The sequence below is a fragment of the Desarmillaria tabescens genome, assembly GCF_030435595.1.
Source record: "Desarmillaria tabescens strain CCBAS 213 chromosome Unknown EV420scaffold_102, whole genome shotgun sequence".
Lineage (NCBI taxonomy): Eukaryota > Fungi > Basidiomycota > Agaricomycetes > Agaricales > Physalacriaceae > Desarmillaria > Desarmillaria tabescens.
Window position 1 is genome coordinate 39,666 of NW_026848401.1, and position 20,031 is coordinate 59,696.

At 49.6% G+C, this 20,031-nt stretch overlaps 4 protein-coding genes across 4 annotated transcripts; 3 read left to right on the plus strand and 1 right to left on the minus strand.

Moving 5' to 3' along the window:
• Nucleotides 1-182: 182 nt before the first annotated feature.
• Nucleotides 183-1,291, plus strand: EV420DRAFT_1486837 (uncharacterized protein; the record flags this gene model as incomplete). The annotated part of the gene is made up of 5 exons (XM_060470448.1): nt 183-249; nt 300-558; nt 583-933; nt 1,085-1,142; nt 1,199-1,291. 5 exons carry the CDS (start codon nt 183-185, stop codon nt 1,289-1,291), a joined length of 828 nt encoding a protein of 275 aa, XP_060322785.1.
• Nucleotides 1,292-1,463: 172 nt separating this feature from the next.
• Nucleotides 1,464-2,060, minus strand: EV420DRAFT_1486838 (uncharacterized protein; the record flags this gene model as incomplete). The annotated part of the gene is made up of 2 exons (XM_060470449.1): nt 1,464-1,914; nt 1,972-2,060. The coding sequence occupies 2 exons, from the start codon at nt 2,058-2,060 to the stop codon at nt 1,464-1,466; spliced, it is 540 nt and encodes a 179-aa protein (XP_060322786.1).
• A 12,144-nt stretch (nt 2,061-14,204) lies between these two features.
• Nucleotides 14,205-15,031, plus strand: EV420DRAFT_1486839 (uncharacterized protein; the record flags this gene model as incomplete). The annotated part of the gene is made up of 3 exons (XM_060470450.1): nt 14,205-14,286; nt 14,333-14,577; nt 14,624-15,031. 3 exons carry the CDS (start codon nt 14,205-14,207, stop codon nt 15,029-15,031), a joined length of 735 nt encoding a protein of 244 aa, XP_060322787.1.
• Nucleotides 15,032-15,277: 246 nt separating this feature from the next.
• Nucleotides 15,278-16,570, plus strand: EV420DRAFT_1486840 (uncharacterized protein; the record flags this gene model as incomplete). Its single annotated transcript, XM_060470451.1, has 4 exons — nt 15,278-15,586; nt 15,650-15,957; nt 16,176-16,482; nt 16,511-16,570. The coding sequence occupies 4 exons, from the start codon at nt 15,278-15,280 to the stop codon at nt 16,568-16,570; spliced, it is 984 nt and encodes a 327-aa protein (XP_060322788.1).
• Between the last annotated feature and the right edge of the window lie 3,461 nt (nt 16,571-20,031).

Here is a 20,031-nt window from a genome sequence, read left to right on the forward strand (position 1 = left end):
TCTGTGTCTCAAAGAGGACAGGAGACCCTTTATGCATGTATGGAACACTGCAGGACTATGAGAGAGGAAAGGGCAGCAAATAATTCGGCACATGTTATGAACTTATATGAAATATTACCACTTGTCGTAGAGGTATAAATATAAGGCCAGATTTCAAGAATAACATCTGGTCTTGCAGTACCATGTCATTCACTCGATACAGCACAACTCTCTCTAATCTAACATCGATAATGGGCAACGAAACTCTCAGTAAGTCTTTATGATGCACGTGAAGACCACATCTGAACTGCATGATATAGGGACGGAATATCAAGATGCGATCACGTTCTGTAACAACAACCCATCTCAACTTGCTGGGTATGGGGATATCCAACGTCTTTTGGCAGAAACCATGGTAGACTCTGAATCTCGACCGGACGCCTCGTTCATTGTGAATCAAGAGACAAGAGAAGAAATGGTCTTTCAAATGCAAGGGATCGTTCTCGAAGTCGCCCTGCCTCCGGTACACGGCAATGCAAACAATCAAAGGCTAGATGTTCCGCTATTCTTAGTTTGTTCGTAATGTACTGAGATCGTACGCAGGGTTTCCGTTAATCATCTCCAACAATCCGTAACTATCGTTGGATTGGAAGGTGATCGCCAGTTCGTCGAAGCGTTAGCGGCAATCAGCTGCATGCTCAATCTGTTGAGCCAGTCAGAGACGAACCACGTTTGTGCATCGCTGCAGACACGAACGGGTAACGGTGCCCAGGTCACCTTTCGCAACTGGCTGTTAACTCCTTTGCATGCGGTGAACGAGGACAATGTTGTAGCTTTGCCGGCTGCGGTTGACCCTCATAACTTGCTATTGAAGGAGCTTCAGCCTAACAAATTCTCATTCACCGAAGACTCTAACGTGTCACTCGAGAAGTACAGCCGGACAGCTGACGGACAGTAAGCATTCGTCATATGTACAATCTTTGGTTGTCTGTTGATGGAAGATAACCAGATACATTCATACCTCTGATGTAGATCCATGTGTTTTCTGCCCCGGACAGGTTGTAAACGTAGGAGTATCATTCTGTTTATGTAAACGCGGACCCAGCCTATCATTTGTTCAGCGCCTGGACAGTATAGCCTTAATGTCGACCGTGGGAGCCCCTGTAAGAATCTTATCCCTGACTATTGAATTGACTAAGAGCTTACATGAACAATTCAGTTGGTGCAAGCCATGGAAATGGCGAGCAGAAACCATGAAGTGCAGCGTCCCTTACCTCACAAGCGCAGACAAGATGTCATGAAGATTGTGTAGATCAAAGGTCATACCTTCTGCTTGTAGCATCTGAAATCTCTCAGCCTCATATGAGATGATAGTATTGTAGAGCAGTAATCTCAGTATTTACATTGTAGCCAAAAAAAGAAATAACATATCAATGGGTACAGAAAGAACATCATGGACTGAACACTTGTACCCGTTTTAACCCCTACTCAGACAGCTCCGAATCGGAATTCCACTCTACATGCTGATTGAAGAAAACGGTCTGCAAGGCATGTACATATTGGGCCTTGTTCCAGTCCGACACCTCTGCCTCGTCAATCCATCGTGCCAACTCCTCCACCTGTCGCAAGATGTCGTATAAGTTTTGGAGAGCATCATGCAGCTTGTGAGCCGAGGTCGATGGGGGGAAAGCTTGTATGTACTTGAGGAAAATCGCTGACATGTTACCCACGGCATCGTCAAGGCTGCTGTCAAGCACCATGAAGTTGATTGGTCCAGGTACACTGGAAGGATAAGCGGGGATAGTGGGAGGCATAGCATCCGAGAGTGGGTCTAAACTGGATGCATCTGACCACCCGTCAGACTCCGACTCGGTGTCAGATGGTGAAGGATTTTGGGCACGCATGCTGTCTTCGCCCTTGTTGCCTTGTACATCACTATAATCCATTGCCCATGAATACAAAAGATAGCCGTTGTGTTTGAAGAATGCTCACCATATGCATGTAATGGCACCACAACATTTCTGTGGGTAGTGCTCATTGTTTAGGCTCAGGAGTGGAGCATATGAGTCCGTCGCATTCATGTTGATGGACGACGAGAGAAGCCTTGATGATAATGAAGGGACCAAAGCGCTACAAAGTTGTGCGTGACAAAATGTAATCAAATTTCTGGAAGCGTGCATGCGCCACATTATTACAAGGTTTTCTATTCGGTATATGCAGAGAGACCCTCGGCGCTCTCAGACATTCACATCCAGAGACCCAAAGCTGCCAATAGTTGTCAAGATGACCTGATTCCATCAGACACATGAGTCGCTGCCCTGACGCTTGAGAGTATCACTTACTGCATGTCTTCAAGCGAAAGCTGAGAGCATCAGCACACCAGCGGCTTGTTGCAGGATGCAACCATGTTGTTATATTTCGTCTCTATATTCGTGGTTATCATACACTGTCTCTATATCATGCAAGTCAGACATGAACTTCATGCGTGTCATAGATGCTTATGAAGGCTTTCACTGTCCCTGACCAACGATAGGTTAAAGAGAGGGTGTGTGTGTGTTGTGCCGTGTTGAGTGACAGGCACGGACAGTCATATGCCCCAATAGCATGTTCCACTTGGGCATCGTGCACGGAATAGATGGCATCCTGGAAAATAGGACAGGATGTCTACAAATTTAATCGTAAATATATCATATGTCTGACTGAGTACGGCATGACACTGACCTATCAAGGATTTGATGCAAGGACCAGCAGCAGCAAGGTATGACGGTGCTGATGATCAGGAACAGGATGAGTCCCCGAAAATCTCATGTCTGAATGCCCAAAAAAATTCAGACGTTCGGAGATAATGTGAAACACGCCATTTCCTGTTGGAGATCGCATTTCCCATGGTGAAGAGGCTGGCTGTGGGCACCTGTGGAATAGTGAGCAGGCTAAATGTTACGGTTTATTCTTTTCTTTTCCTTTCTTTACGTATTCATGCTTACTCTTTGATGCGATTCCCATCGGACACTCTCACCGTACTATTTTTAGTGTACTCAATGTGTATTTAAGTAAAGCCTCAGCTGGTCTAAACCCCAGCTTCGGCTAAGGTTTAATCTACCTAACTCAAAGCTCCTTTCTTCGTGACTATCTAAGTTCGCTCCTGGCTCTTGCTTTGTGCCTTTGACCTCTGAGAGTATCATTCACCGAAGTGCGAGTGGCGATCCTTAGTTGATCTAAGTCAATAAGAGTTAGTGGCTAACATTTAGCCGAAGCTCGCTCTACGTTGCTCAGCGTCACTTCTGAGAAAGAGCGCTGCCCAACTCCTTTACAAGACGTTCCCCCCACTTGAACCAACGGTTATACTGTTGTTCTGCCCATTCCTTCTCACAGCATCAAGCGGTTAAACTGCTGAACTGTGACAAGCAAACCTCTACGATTCACCCGATACACCTCTTGATCGCAGTAGCCCTCTGGGTTACCCCCTTTGACCTACTGCTACAAGCCGCCGTTATCGCCTGGGTCTTACCACATATCATCCACGACCCGATCTTCGCAGTTCTAGTAACTGTGTTCCTTACTCTTGCCCTCATACAGATCTGTATCGCTGCACCGCTCCTAGCAGGATTGCTAGTCGCTTTGTACGGTGGATACTTCCCTCTTGTCTAGGGCACCACGAACCTTTTACACCTATCCCTAAAGTTAGCTTCATTGTTGGCAGTCGTACTGCTAGCATTGACTGACCCTTCATTTGACGACGATATATCATTGATGACCAGCCCCACCTATGAGACTGACCTCAATCTAATTATCGCAACCCTTGCTGCCCTTACTATCCTCGCCCTAACCATCGTATGGTCCATCCTCGCCACTGGTCTTACTCAAAAATAAGCCCCCGGATGGATGCCCTTATCCGACACCATTCCAATAGTCTCCGCCGCTTTTACCGTCTTTTCCTTATTCATCTGCTTGTACTACCTTCAGCGGTGTTGCCGCGAACAAAGACGAGTACGAGCCCAACTGCCATTTCACTACGTCCCGGCGACCCCTGCATATCCGCCGCCAGTGATTTTCATTCCCGCAGCATCCCAACAAACTCTTCACGATGGCCAACCCATCACACCCAGAGGACCTGGAGGGTCCCTTTACACATCGTCGCGATCCAGCTCGGGATCCTCAGAGCCGAGCACCGACTCCTACAGAAGCGCCACCGCCGAGTCAGACGACTCCGTCGACATCACCGATACCCAGGGGGTACTCCTCGACCGAGGAGACTCGCCCGTACCGGGCCTCTTCTACCAGCCTCCAGTCGAAGGCGAGTCAAGTACCCATGGAGCCGGAGGACAAGGGTCCGGGCCTGTGGACGAGGGCGAAGAAAGCCCTGACACCGAGTACGAAGGCAACGAGCTCAGTGACCTCGAAAGGGTCCGACTCGAAAACCTCCTCGGTGACCTCTACCTGGACGAGGAGGAAGATGCAACCTATACCGGAAACAACTGGAGCGGACGCTCCCAGAACAAGTGGCTCGACGCAGACTGGGGGAGCGAGCAGCGAAGATATGGAAAGGGAAGAGCAAGGGATGACTTCGACGACGATTCCGGGGAACTTGGCCTCAGAGCCTCCGCAGCTACCACCAGTTCAGCTGACCCACAGCTTGTTCCAAGGTCCTGGCCAACCGATAGGGGTCCCCCAGTCGCCTGGTACTCCGACACCAGCTGGGTCTATGCCGACGACGGGGAAGAGACTCCTGTGGCTGGAGACTCGACCAGATCAGAGCCCGACCCGGTCCCTGAAAGGACCGAGGCCCCAGCGCTCGCTTCCACCATCCCCCCGCACGAGCCGACGGATGGGGAGCTTTGGAGCGAGTTCCCAGAGTACGACTCCGAGGAATTTGGAACAGTTACCATTTCCGAGCGCCTCGCCGGAGTCTCCAACTGGGAGCCGTCAGTTGCGTCGCGAGCCTTCGCCGACCCACTCCCTCTCTCGCAGCGTCCATGGCCCCTCCTTTATCACACGTATGTCGAGTCCCTCGGACTCCCTAGAAATGCCCGGGAGTCCCCAGAAATCCAGGCCAGAATGGACCGAGGCCGAGCGCATGACGCACGGATCCATAGAGCCGAGGAGGACGCCCTCCAAGGACCTGGAGGCTGGTGGGACCTACCCCTCGAACCTGACGCCACTGACACCGAAGTCGAAAACAGAATACGAGCAGCGGCCGTCCGATATACAGGAGCAGCACGACGAGCCGGAGGAGACTTGGAGGCAAGAGCCAGAGCCTGGAACTCCTACCAGTCGGAGATCACCGACGAGGACTCAGATATCGGAAGGTGGAGGAGGAACAAGGAGCTTGACCACCTCGCCCGAGAGAGGGAGGCGTCAAAGGATGCCAAGTCGACCGACAAACCGCACCCTCGAACCGACGGTGATGGTGGCCATAAGGACGGTCCTCCTTAATGGACCCATCCCGAGGCCTGCCATCTTCAACCTCCTACCATGGCACGGGCTCTATGAAATCTTAATGGAGGATATGGAGAAAGACCCGCAATGGCTGATTACCGATGCAGGGGAAGATTATAGACACGCCCGACATTCGGGCGATGTTTATTTAATGAAGAACATTCTCGAAGTAGAAACCTGGCACCGAGCGGCCGACGTATGGAACCAGGTCCATCCCGAGGACCCGCGGCAGGGATGCGAACCCTACCGGCGACCTCAACCGATGCCAAACCCTCTGGAAACAGAGTATGGTGGCTCGGGATTCTTCGCCGGAGCAGGAGGAGACGACGAGGACTTTGCGGACCCGGGTGTGGGACCCTCTCACCCCGATAAAGGGAAAGGGTCGACGGTACCCCCGCTCCCACCAACAGGACCTCCGCCGCAGCCGCCACCGTGCCCTAACTACGGGGGCTACCCGCCTCCGGGCGACAATCGAAACTTGCGATCCCTCTCGCGACCGCCCAGGCCCCCAATTCCGCCAGTACCGCCCTCGCCGCCGGACCCTATCAATCCATGGGTCCTAGCGCTGGGGGCTGTCAACAATCCCTGGAACGACGTGAAGCCTAAGCTGATCACTCAGCCCGAATACTTCACCGGGGTCTCCTCCGACATCACCCGCTTCCTCCACCACTGTGAGGTGTACTTCCAGGTGTTTCCGATGTACTACACCATGAACGATCAAGGGCAGAACCCTTACCGCATCACGTTCGCACAAGGATACCTCCGCGGCGAAGCACAACAATGGTGGGTGGATCAATACTACCGATACCAAGACCCGTGGGGTCATTGGAGATTCCCCACCTGGGAGGAATTCTCCCATGACCTCACCGTCCAATTCTGGGAGGTAGTGGAGCTAACAATATGGAAGGCGGAATGGAAGAAGGTCCGACAGTCGGACTTCAAGTCAGCTGTCGAGTTCTTCGCGAAGTTCGAACGGCTGGCCCACAAGTGTGAGGAATTCGGAGACGAGAAACAAATGTTCGAAGCAGTAGAAGCAGCGATACGACCGACGGTGCGGAATACGGTTATGCATGGGGACAATGAGCACCCCACAACCTATGCAGAATGGAAGGCGCACGTCTTGAGAATAGACGCCAACTACCGATACGGAGTCGCCCAGGGACTGGGCAGTAAGTCCTCCTCGAACCAAGGCGGTTCGGGTTGAGGCAACCAATCATCACAGAAGGGGGGCAGACAGGGTTCTAGTGGTGACAAGAAGGACGCCACAGGAACCACCTACGGGGGTGCCGGTCAGCCAATGGAGATCGACAAGTTGCGAAGCGACAAGCGATGCTTCAAGTGCGGCAATACCGGGTGGAGCCGGGACCATAAATGCCCGATGGACAAGTCCAAGTGGCTTCCCGTCAAACTCCCCCCTCGCAAGAAGCCCAACGTCCAACGCCTCCGCCAATTACTCGCAGCAGCCGAAAAGGAAGAGAACGGAAAGGAGACGAAGATCGAGGAGGTCAAGGAGGAGAGGTCGTCAAAAGACGAGCCGGCGTCGAAATAAGCGATTCGACGGCGTCGGCAAAGGACTTAGTTTCCTCTGGTGCGCGCTCTTGTACTACTAGCCGGACTTATACTACGTATGTAGGTACCCCTTATGAGCAATATATCAATCATTTCGCTGCGTTATCAGTAGAAGAAACTAAGGAAGACGAATCGCCAACCACCAACGGCGTAGGAGGGGATTCCCGCCGCTCCTTGCAGCCTGCGTCGAGCATTGAACCCCTAGGGGTCGTCCCAGCTCAGGAACCCCCGGCTGACTGCACAGGGAAAGCCCCTCGAGGGCAGAGCCCCCTAGGTCAAGTCCCGACCGAACCCTTGACGAAGGAAGGTCACCCCGGAGAGGGAGAAAGGTCGACAACCCAGCCCGCTGGGCCTGCGTCCTCGTCTGTGGGGCCGTCTGTTCCAGTGGGAGACGTCGGAAAAGCAGCTGAGGCAGTGAATTCGAATGACCACCCTCACCCAGTAGCCCTTATACCGGCAAACAGTGAGGACCTTTCGAAGGAGCCAATATGTGTGCCCCCGCGAAGGGTTACCCGAAGTACCGCCGGGTCCAGGAAGAGCCGTAAGATAGGACCGACAGTGGAGGTTACAACGCCGTGCGCAAATGCCCGAGGCCAGGGCCGAACACAGGGCAGCGAGCCCTCCTCCACCACCTCGACTACCAAGGGCGCCCAAGTGCCGCCTCGGGACCTTTCTCGTCCCGGTGACCAAATGCCACTTCGAGGGAAGACCCCATCAGTCTCGGTAGAAGAAGTAGAAGATGAAGAAGCCCATTTACGGTCCAACATTCCGGTCGTAGCCCCAAAAAGGATGCCTTCTCCTGCCTCGCTGCTCATCACCACTTCAAACCCCAAGATGGTAATCCCGGAAATGTATTACGAACCTCATGGCATCCTGTGGACCCGCCGAGCCTTGCAAATTGCTCGGGGAAATGCCGCTACCCGCGCAGTACTCAACGGGTGGGTACACCCCCGTCGGAGGGAGGAGGTGACAGACGAGCTATGTCATCAACTCGAGGAACAGACAGAGATGGCCACTCAGGCGTGGGAAAGGTGGCAGTGGATGGAGGACTTACAGAAGCCGCCGATGTATATACGCGGAAGGAAGGGGAGAAATGTATCAATAAAAGTACAATTGGAAACCCTGGACATGCGTGAAGTCCATTCTATTAGCGCGCTAGTGGATAGCGGCGCCACGGGAAGCTCCATAGATAGCGCCTGGGCTCGAGCCCACAACCTCAATCTCAAGAAGGTGGCTCGACCCGTTCCGGTGTATAATGCCGACGGCACCCGAAACAAAGGAGGAGATATCACGGAATATGCCGAGGTACGGCTACGCATTGGAGATCATGTGGAGCGGATCGAGCTAGCCGTAGTCGATCTAGGCTCTACCCCGCTCTTCCTGGGGCATGACTGGTTACAACATCATAACCCCCTTATAGATTGGAACACGGGAGCCGTTACCCTAGCCCGCTGCGCCTGTCAAAAGATTCCGTTCTCCCTCCCCGACACTGACCCCACGTCTAGATGGGAGGAATACGAAGAAGGAGACACTATTTTAGTCATCGACTTCGAAGAAGCCTTCCACGTACGAGCTATGGGGACCAAGGCCAATGAGTTAGCCGCCCGGGCCCACGCAAAGAAGGAGGCCAAGTCATTTGAAGAGATTGTACCAGAGGAGTATAGAGAATTCAAGGATGTATTTGACAAGGAGAATTTCGACGAACTCCCACCACGTAAACCGTGGGACCACGCCATCGAACTCATTCCCAATGCCAACGCCAACTTGGACTGTAAGGTATACCCCCTCAATCCAACGGAGCAGGAAGAACTGGACAAGTTCCTCGACGAGAACTTATCTACTGGCCGTATTCAGGCGTCCAAGTCGCCTATGGCCTCGCCCTTCTTCTTCGTAAAAAAGAAGGATGGAAAGCTTCGTCCCGTCCAGGACTACCGAAAGCTGAACGAGATGACGATCAAGAATCGTTATCCGTTGCCCCTTATCGGAGAGTTGATGGACCGGTTGAAGAAGGCCAAGTACTTCACCAAACTGGATGTTTGGTGGGGGTATAATAACGTCAGGATCAAGAAAGGAGACGAGTGGAAAGCTGCATTCCGAACCAACCGAGGGCTCTATGAACCCCTGGTGATGTTCTTCGGGCTCACCAACTCCCCCGCCATGTTCCAGTGGATGATGAATGACATTTTCAAAGACCTCATCACTACAGGAGAGGTGTCCGTGTACTTAGACGATATTCTCATCGCTTCGAAGACCAAAACGGAGCACAAACGTATAGTACGAAAGGTGCTCCAAATCCTGCATGAGAACCATCTGTTTCTCAAAGCGGAGAAGTGCGAGTTCGAAGTAGAAGAGACCGAGTACTTGGGGGTGATAATCAGCGAAGGAAAAATCCGCATGGACCCTGTAAAAATTGCGGGACTTTTGGACTGGCCAGTCCCCCGACGAAAGCAGGAATTACAATCCTTCCTCGGGTTTTGCAACTTCTATCGTCGTTTCATCAAAGACTATAGCAAACATGTCAAACCCCTAACGCTACTCACCGGGAAACAAGAATGGATGTGGGGGGAGGCTCAACAAAAAGCATTCGACCAGCTCAAGGAGTTATTCCGCGAGGACGTGGTGCTTGCCATCCCGTTAGACGAAGGATGATTCCGGGTGGAGGCGGACTCTAGCGAGGGAGCGGTCGGGGCCGTACTTTCCCAGTGGCAAGATGAGAAGTGGCGCCCGGTAGCCTTCCTCTCCAAGGCACTTTCCACCACCGAACGCAACTACGAAATCTACGACAAGGAGCTCCTGGCCATCATGATCGCTCTCGAAGAATGGCGCCAATACCTCATGGGAGCAAAGGAAGATTTTGAGATTTGGACGGACCATTCCAATCTCCAGTACTTCCGCAAGCCCCAGAAGCTCAACCGCCGACAAGCGCGGTGGGTGACCGAGTTAGCGGAATACCAATTCACCCTGCACCACAAGCCCGGAGCCCAGAATCAGAAGGCGGACCTCTTGTCAAGGAGGGCGGACCACGATCAGGGCAAGGAGGATAATCGAGACGTTGTAGTACTCAAGGCGGAGCATTTCAGGGCTTTGGTCATGCCCACCACCGAAGAACTACACGAACGAATCAAAGTGGCAACGCACGACCCTCGTCGCTGGGACAGGGGGATCTCCGACTCCTTGAACCACGAGAAGGGTGTTTCTCGTAGCCAGGATCTATTGTGGTATGACGGGCGAATCTATGTACCGGTAGACCGCGACCTCCAAGGGCAGATCATAGCCCTCAAACATGATCACGTTACCGCTGGCCACCCTGGGATTGAAAAAACCAAGGAGTTGATACTTCGGGATTACTGGTGGCCGAGAATGCGTCGAGACGTAGAAGCATACGTAAAAGGGTGCGACGTCTGCCAACGAACCAAAGCGGATCGCTGTCCAAAGAAGGCTCCCTTACATCCCAACGAGGTTCCAGTTCATCCTTGGACCCACATTTCGGTGGACATGATCACCAAACTACCGAATTCAAAAGGTTTTGACTCAATCTTGGTTATTGTCGATCGTTTCTCGAAGGCCATCATCCCTATCGCGTGCAGCGAGCAGCTCACATCGTCGGGATTCGCTAGGATCCTAAGGGACTACGTCTACGTACCCTATGGAGTAATGCCAGAAAAGGTAATCTCTGATCGGGGCTCGGTATTCGTCTCCAAATTCATGAAGGAATTCTATCAACTTCTACACGTAGAAGGAAACCCGTCCACGGCCTATCACCCTCAAACGGATGGACAGACCGAGAGGGTTAATCAAGAGATCGAGAAATACCTCAAGATGTTCGTTAACGACCGACAGGACGATTGGAGTGAGTGGTTACCGCTGGCGGCGTTTACACACAATAACCGACAGCACTCAGCCACCGGATACTCCCCCTATAAGGTCATCTTCGGAAGGGACGGGAAGTTATCAAGAAACCTCAGCGGGTGACAATGGTCCCAGCAGCGGGAAAAATGGTGGAAGAAATAGAAAAGGTGCAGGGAGAAGCCAGAAAGTCACTGGAAAAGGCGGCGGAGTCCATGAAAAGGGCCCACGACAAGCACAAGAGCGCGGCCGTGGAGTACCGAGCCGGGGATAAGGTGTGGCTTGATACAACCAACCTTCATCTCCCTCGACCAACTAAGAAGCTGGGCGACCGATGAGTGGGCCCTTTCGTAGTTATTGCAAAAAAGGGAGCCTCGGCGTACGAACTAAAATTACCGGCTGCATGGAAGATCCACAACCGCTTCAACGAGTCCCTATTGACACCCTATGTCGCGCCCTCCTTTTCGAATCAACCGCGACCCGAGAGGCCACCCCCAGAATTGATCGAAGACGAGGAGGAATATGAAATCGAGGAAATAGTCGAGCAGCGAGACAAAGTAGTGGGTCGAGGGTGAGCCCATCGCACCATCACCGAATACTTGGTGAAATGGAAGGGTTACCCGAAAGAGGAGAACTCCTGGGTCAAACGGTCCAACATGGCTAACGCCGAAGAACTGGTTAATGAATACGAGGCACGTCTCCGAAGGATTCAATGGGAAGTAAACAAATATGGACGAACGGTGGGGGTTGATCATAAAGTACCACGCAACCTCCCCATCGAATACCACGACCCAACCACACCTTGCCTTACGGAAATCGAGACCGTATACTCCTCCCAATGTTCGGCTCCAGCGCATTCCGACGAGGAGATCAATGTGATAGGGGAGGTAGCTGGCTCGGATGCTGGATGAGGCAACGGACCCGTGTCAACCAGCTCGTCTTTCCAACGGCTTGTAGGGGAAATATTGGAATCGATGGATCGTGCATTACAAGAGGAAAACAAGAAGTGGCTCTGGGACAACAAGGTTCCGGATGACAACTATTGGAAGTACACTCCACCAAAAGGGGATCCACGATTCGACAACCCCAAGGTCCGTGACTCCTACTTACGACGACGCACCCAAGAGATCAAAGACTCTAGGCGGGAGAACAGACCCTACAGGAACCCGCCAATCCTACTCGACCCTTCCTCTGACGACGAAGCTGATGTAGACCACCTTCAAAAAGTAACGGAAAATTGGGATTTCGACAGCGAAGATGATGACAACAACGATGATAGCGTCATGTCCTTTTACAGTCAGTCGCAACAAAGCGGAGGTGAAACTGAGGACTCATTCGGGACGAACGAGTCTTAAGAGGGGGGTAATGTTACGGTTTATTCTTTTCTTTTCCTTTCTTTATGTATTCATGCTTACTCTTTGATGCGATTCCCATCGGACACTCTCACCGTACTATTTTTAGTGTACTCAATGTGTATTTAAGTAAAGCCTCAGCTGGTCTAAACCCCAGCTTCGGCTAAGGTTTAATCTACCTAACTCAAAGCTCCTTTCTTCGTGACTATCTAAGTTCACTCCTGGCTCTTGCTTTGCGCCTTTGACCTCTGAGAGTATCGTTCACCGAAGTGCGAGTGGCGATCCTTAGTTGATCTAAGTCGATAAGAGTTAGTGGCTAACACTAAAGGGGGCGAACCTCAAAAACCCACACACACACTCACACAACTACACAAACTACAATCACCCTCGTAAGTTCTAGGGGGAGCGATTATTTCTAATGCGATCCAACTATACTTCAATATCTCGAAGAGTTTCTCTTATTCTCAGCGCTCTTAGCGAAGCTAAGCTTTCTCTAATGACTTCCTAAGTCTAGGAACTTTTTACAGGAAGGCCGTTCACTGGTGCGACGCGACCTTCAAGGCAGATTTGAGTTATAATACACAAGGGACACTGATCCCAACAGAAACAGAGGTAATACACGCCGAAACTTTAGTGAGCTCGCTAAAAGAACACCACAGGCAAGCACTGACTTAGCCTGCTCGCTACACAACTGTATGTAGGGGTTCTCCAACTAACTCCAGCAGGTTATCTCGACTCAAGAACACTTCAGAAGCGCTCGGAAAACAGATTCAGAAACGGAACTTCGAACAGAACTGACATGGAACAGACTGAAACAGAACAGAACAGAACAGAACAGATCTCAGATTTCCACTTCAAAACATTCTCCGAACAGACTTATCACACTCAACAGAACAGAAACAGCGTCACTGATTTGTATTCACTCTGACTAAGTTCTCAAAAGTCTTATCAAAAGGGTATCTCGTATTTCTCTGAGTGAGCTCGCTAATTCTATGCACAGCTCGAAGTCACAAACTGATCCTTTGTTACAGTACTGCCTTCAACGCGTGCACGGGAACTCGGGGGCTCGAAACTTTGCCTCTACCTACTGTAACCAGCCTACTTATACTACAGGGGAATTAGAATTACAAATGTTGTGCAGTACCCAGACTCCTACATGCGTAGCACATTGCCACCGCCGCCTTACTGAGCATCCGAGTCAGACTTCCCAGTTTTAGTCTCATTTCTATAGTGAGCTCGCTAAACACGTGCCAAGAGGTGCTCTCCCGACACCCGCGGGCTTGTTCTCTAGCGACCGACAGGTCTAGGCGCACGGAACTATCAGTTCTGGCGTGTGTCGTTCAGGACTTCTTTCTTGGATTCACAGAGGCTTCTCGTAGACACGGCAACAAGTGAGTCTTCGAACAATGGGACTCAGAACAATGGAACGCGGGCTCGCGGACTTCAGCTGAAGCCCATTGCCCAAGCTCGTGCCGGTGATATCTGTCAGCTCACTTAAGGATTTCCCCAGATTTTCAGGTACGGCACGTCACAGTTAGCGAGCACGCTAAGTGTTCTCAGTGTCAGTGCAATCTTCAAGGTTTTATCTAGCACCCGCGAGTGTGCTTGTAAGTTAGAGCCTAAGGCATTGGGTATAGGGTTTGGCCTTCTCATCACGCATGCCCGTCAGGTACAGTGCTGTGACTAAGTCCTGTTTAGAATCCTGTTGCTTCTTATGCCATAAGTTATATTCCATGTCATTGCACTGCGTAGCATTAGTGTCAATGCGTAGTTTTAGTCCGCTCGCTCACTATCTCTCAGTATGCATGTAAAACACTCTAGATTGCAAAATTACACGCGTAAATAGGCTGCAGTCGCAACAACGGTCTCCTTTTTTTTACCTCCGCCCTTCGTTGTGATCTAACTGTAAGTGGTCCCAGCATGTCTATCACGCCCATACCAATTGTAAATGTTATATGTAGATAATAAAAGGAATATATGATGCAAGATAGTAAAAATGAACACCGAGAATGGCAACGCAACATGGAACATGCATTCCTTGACCTTGAAGCTATAGTCAATGATGAAGACCAGGAAGATGATGAAAGTGACGAGGACATAGAAGGTACGTAACCTCTGACACGTCCTAGATATACACCAATGCAATCTAGACTTTATCGATGATTCCGATTTGCCTGACGAAACGCCGACCACTGCTAAACCTGCACACGAAGGAGGTGGAGATGAATTTGACGCGATGATGGAGGATATTGCGAATCGCTGGATATCAACTGGATCCAAGGCGCAAAAAACTGACGAGTGCCGATCAAACGTAGACTATCGGTTGGGGAGCAACCCCAGTAATATTTGTCGATTTGAAAAGCAGGATTATCTGTTATGGAGGGTACGATGTGAGGTGAGTACAATTTGTATGTTTGATGCATCGTATTGAGTACATCCAGCGTTTTCGAGAATACGAGGCTATACAACATATAATGTCCAACACGAAAGGACATGATATATGCTCTGCTTTCTACCGCAATAATCGACATGGATGGATATATATGGAAGCGCCTTACAATGAAGTTGTAAAAAAATTCCTTCTCATGACACCCGGAGTACGGAAGATGGGTTACGCTCCGCCATGGTATATCAGAGTCGAGTCGATAGATATTGCGGAATGGGGAACTATCCTCTGTGAAGATGACGAGCAGCATCTTCAAGCTGGCTCATGGGTCCGCATTAAACGTGGACTGTATCGAGACGACATTGGTGTTATATATGAGACTACACCGGGAAATGTTATAGTATTGCTCATTCCTCGGTTGAGCCTCGAACCGCCTATCATCCAAGGAAAACGCCAATACTGACCGGAACGCCCAGCTCCGTCCCACCTATTCGATCCTTTATGGTTTTGAGATGGTGCAAATGCAACTAAGCATGAAAGGACATTCGATGACACTGTCACAATTTTTCATGGACATAAATTTATAGGAGGACTCATGCTCAAGAAGATATCCTCTTACGGAGTCGAGGAGGCCAAGCGAATCGAACCGCATGTCGCAGGCATATATTTGACCAGCAATTTACCGGTCTTGCATGAGTGGTCACAAAAAATGCCTCCGCCACATGGGTGGTTGTTCAACGTCGACGAACGGGTATCAATCAAGTCGCTGGGCTCGAACGGCATTGTAACTGGATCCACGCGAGATCGTGTACAAGTATGGCACGAAGAGACGTTGACAACAGTCGAGACAACATACTGGGATCTGCGCAAGGACTTTCAACCAGGAGATTTTGTGGTGGCAACTACAGACGTGCTTGAAGGACGCCAGGGATGGGTAATTGAATTGCAGGAATCAGATCTTGATATTGAAGTGGTGGTTTTGGAAAGAAACACTGATGGGAAACAAACATCCATCGAGGTAAGTGGTCAAAGTCACCAAAAAAAAAGGAGAGAAAGGCAGCAAAAACTGATCCATTGGTAGTTCTTCACTACTCATGCAAATTCCTTGCGACAAGGCGAGCCATCCGACAAGATATATGCATTCCTCCAACAAAACAACACACGCGAACAAGAACTGAACATGCAGACATGCAAAGTACCATGGATAGGCATACAAGTAAACATTTCCATACCAGGGCATAGAAAAGCACATGGAACCGTAGAAGATGTCGTCTTGGATCCGAAAATCCCCAGCGGTGTCAAAGTTCTGGTCCGATACGACACAACATATGATCCAAACAGACCATTCTCAATGGAGACCGTGGCTTACGAGCAAGCCACAGAATGCAGGTCAGCAGTTGAACATACATTACGATACACTGACACTAACAGACTTCAAGATCAAGGTGGCCTTTATATTCATACCGTCCACTCTGGCCAAACGAAATGTTATATCGCCCACAAGCTGAATTCCTCAAGCAAGAGTGATATATGTTCGAAGGTTATATGCTACCGACCACAATAATCAACCCTCCCCAAAGGGAAAGAAGCACATCTCCAATCCGCAGATGCACACCACCGCTTGAGGGTGAACACCCACCACCATCAATGATTATTACTATGGAAGACGCGGCATGGAATCCGAGAGCAAGCGACGAGGAAGGACTACTGAAGGACCATTGGATATACCAAGAAGCCTTCAGGAACCAGCAACTCATGGTCAAAGCAGATGGGGTAGAAAAAACCATATGGGCGGAAAATGACGGCGACCAGGTTATCCTGCTATATAAGATCGGACATGCGACAAAGATGCTAAAGCCAAGAACTTTAGTTCCTTCACACCCAACACCTTGGGATACCAACGTCTTTGTGATTGTACGTGGGGAACACGCCGGCAAAACAGTTTGACCTCGCTGGTTTGACAAACATGCGATGGGTCACAAGTTTCGTGTGGCTGTTGTGATACAGAACAAAGGAATGCCGGATAGTCTGACAGGAGAAGAGCTGGACATAGAATCGAAGAACATGACAAAGATGGCAGAAGCAAAGGAGGCGACAAAATTGAATACAAAACTGAAGAATTCCATAATTGTAACGGTACAAAAGAATAGGTGTCCTCTGAATTAATGTAACACATTGCTTTGATCTAAACCAGAACGTATACCACAAGATGCGCGGTTTTAGAGCCAAGTCTGTTTAGATTAAGCTTGTTCAACGATATACTACGAAGCAAGCCGTTATCCTTCATGCCGTCATACTTGTAAGCTGTGTTCGGTAGAAATATACGGGAACAAAAATGCTCTGCTCCAAAGTAAATAATGAATGCCAATACATAAGCGCGCGTCCCACCTTGTACAGGAACTATAAGTTGAAGGTTAATCGAAGTCCGGGCGGCATACTCAGGCTAGAGCTGAAAAGACATTAAAGGAGGTGGAGACTCGAACATCGCACTGTATTGCATATACCCACTGCATCTATGTGTGGATATAACATGCTCGAAGGCAGACTGGAACCCACTGCCATTCCGTGAATGAAATAGTAATAAGACTGTCAACCAATCCTGTATAGAAGCCACAGCTGCGGCAGTCGTTGGTTGTCCTGTTTGCATCCACGCCAACGGACCACATATGCCGACAAAAGACGTCTTCGCATCTGATAAGATAATGTAACATCCTCTGTCACAGCAGACATAGGGAAGTATGTTACGCTCAGTATCTCCCCGCATCGTATCAGCTAAATCAGCGACACCTGCCATAGATTTACCAAATCGGCAGAAACTTTGAGGATAACGAGCGAACAAAAGATCATGTATACGATCCCGACCAGAGTCAAGAAGAGCAGAAGTGGTTTTCCCTCCATTAACACCCATAGATCAGAATATCATACCAATCAGACTAGTCACCTCGGTGGAAGCTACCCATGCATCTCGCCAAATGGTGCTCTGAGACCAATACAAGTAGAACAGAGGTGTTAACAGAGAATCGTATGCGCAGGACCAGTTATCGTGATCCCACTTACATCCATATAAGGAATATGACTGCGTCGTGTCGTGTTTCTTTCGTTTTTTAGTACTGCCATGGCTTTCACCGTCTTCTCTAGCACGCTTCGTGGCTTTTTCGTCATATTCAACATTGTAGGGTACAGAAGCCAAATCTTCAATTTCTATTATCTGACCTTCTTTGAACCCGTTTCTGACGAGGGTATTGTGAGCAATGTTCTCAAACTTGCGCATTTCCAGTTTGAGGTCAAGTGGCAATGGTTTATTCAAGTCGGATAATGTCACCTTATCTGCTATAAAAAGACCATTTCTGTTGGTAGCGCGCGACACAGCAACATAAGCTTGATACCCTCCTTCACTGAGATATGTCAAAAGGCCATCAGGCATGGTTTGTCCTTGTGCTACGTGACCAGTGCAAGCAAAACCTGGTTGTACAGGCACTTGTTCACGTGTAACTGTAACGAACTCGGCTTTCTCAGACTCTCCGACCATCTTGTGTTTGAATGTCCAAGACATGGGCTTTATGGGAAAGTATCCCATGGGGAGACCGGAGAGTTTGATTTTCGAAGAAGGGAACTCTACAATGATAGCGATAAGATATGTGAAATTGTACAGGTCATTGGCTAATTCAAGATGACGGACATATCCTTGAGCCCCATTTGTTATCTTCAGATCCGTCGAAAGGTTGCGATACTGTAGAATTACTGGCATACCAACATAGAATGGTATTATACCGGGCAAACCCCCCTGATTCATCAAGGCAGATACATCTTGGTTCAGCAGAGCCCGTCGGTATTGCTCGGGAACAATACGACCGTTCACCTTGTCCAAAGTGGCGCAATTGAATAGATGAGTTTCAGGCACTTTGCTAATAGCCTTATAACAATTAATTGCATGACGAAGGAAGTTTGTAGTAACGATAGCCACAGCTTTACTATGTGCAGGTGCACTCATATCTATGCCATGTGGATGCGAGCTAGAACGTATAACGCGTTCATTGAATAGGTCGACATCCTTTTGTGTGCATACTCTTTCACATAAATGAGAAATGGCCTGACTATATTCTTCATCCGCTTCCATTCTTTTCTGATGGTGCAAGAATATGGCATCTGTGATCGAGTTCCATGCCATATGACCAAGTCATTTGTTAAGATTCTCATGATCCACCTTCTGATTATGAGTAGTGCACACATAAACAGGAGAACCTCCAATGGGAGGATATTGATACAGATCACCGCTAAAGATAACCATCATACCACCAAACCACCAATTCAGCTGGTTCTTGCCATAACGGCAGGCGGCGTCGATCTCCAGTAAAAGCTCCTGCTGCAGCATAGAGACTTCATCTATGACAATAACATCGACATCTTTCAGCTGATCTCTGAGCTGATTCCGCCCCTTCACAGTCATTGTCACATACAAAGTGTCTTTCCCGCCAAGGGATTTATTAGTGTGTTTGAACGCTTTATTAGATATGCGCAAACCAAAAGCCTTATGCAAGGTCATCCCATCGTTGTTGGAAGTGGCTGAACCAGTGGGAGCCATGAAACAGATAGCGTGAGCAGATCCGAAAGCAGCCATAACTTCAGTAAGAGCCTGAACAACATAGGTTTTCCCCGTACTGCCTGGACCCATCAAGAACAATCTCAAGGGAAAAGGCTCTACAGCGGAAGGAGTCGAAGAGGGCTGTGAAAACTTTCGCTTCACATATGTGGTAGCCATTAAATGAAAGCGTACTCCTGTTCAGGGTTCAACTTCCATTTTGTGACCGTGGCGTTCATCAGTTCCAGCACAGTTTGCCTCTTCCGAGCAGTGTGGGACAAAGTGGCCTTTACACCAATGACAGGAGGCGGTATAAACACAGACAATGAACCTTCATCATGGTCAAGATCATTGGATGATAAATTATTTGTAGTAGATCGAACAGGCAAATTCGAGCTACCATCCATCTGCTCTTTTACATCACCTGCATTGAGCCTGGACACCATCACCTGTGCTTCTTGATGTTTAATCTCTGACTGCCAATCGGTCATCATGGCAGGCGTGATCTTGAACCCGTACGGCACTGAAGAGCTGGAGGCAAAACTCGATCCCATGCATGGAACGTCCCACGAAGGCGCGAAAAAATTAGCTTCACCCAAGCGCACGAGTTGCACATGCGCTTTCGAATCACATGCTTTATCTGCATCGGTCTTACCAGTTAGTTCGATGAGACTGTCTAAATCCTTATGCGCAAACATGTTTGTGACCAGCTGCGAACTCCTGGCAAGCGACTGTCGCTTTCGCAAATGCTCAGCATCCCTCTCGTCCTTGCACTCATGCATGGCTTCCCAATTTGACATGCACCGGACTGCTCGTTCACTAAAGCTATAAGTCCTGAAGACTTCTGAAACCGAGTCGGCAGGATGCAACAACGGAACGTTGAG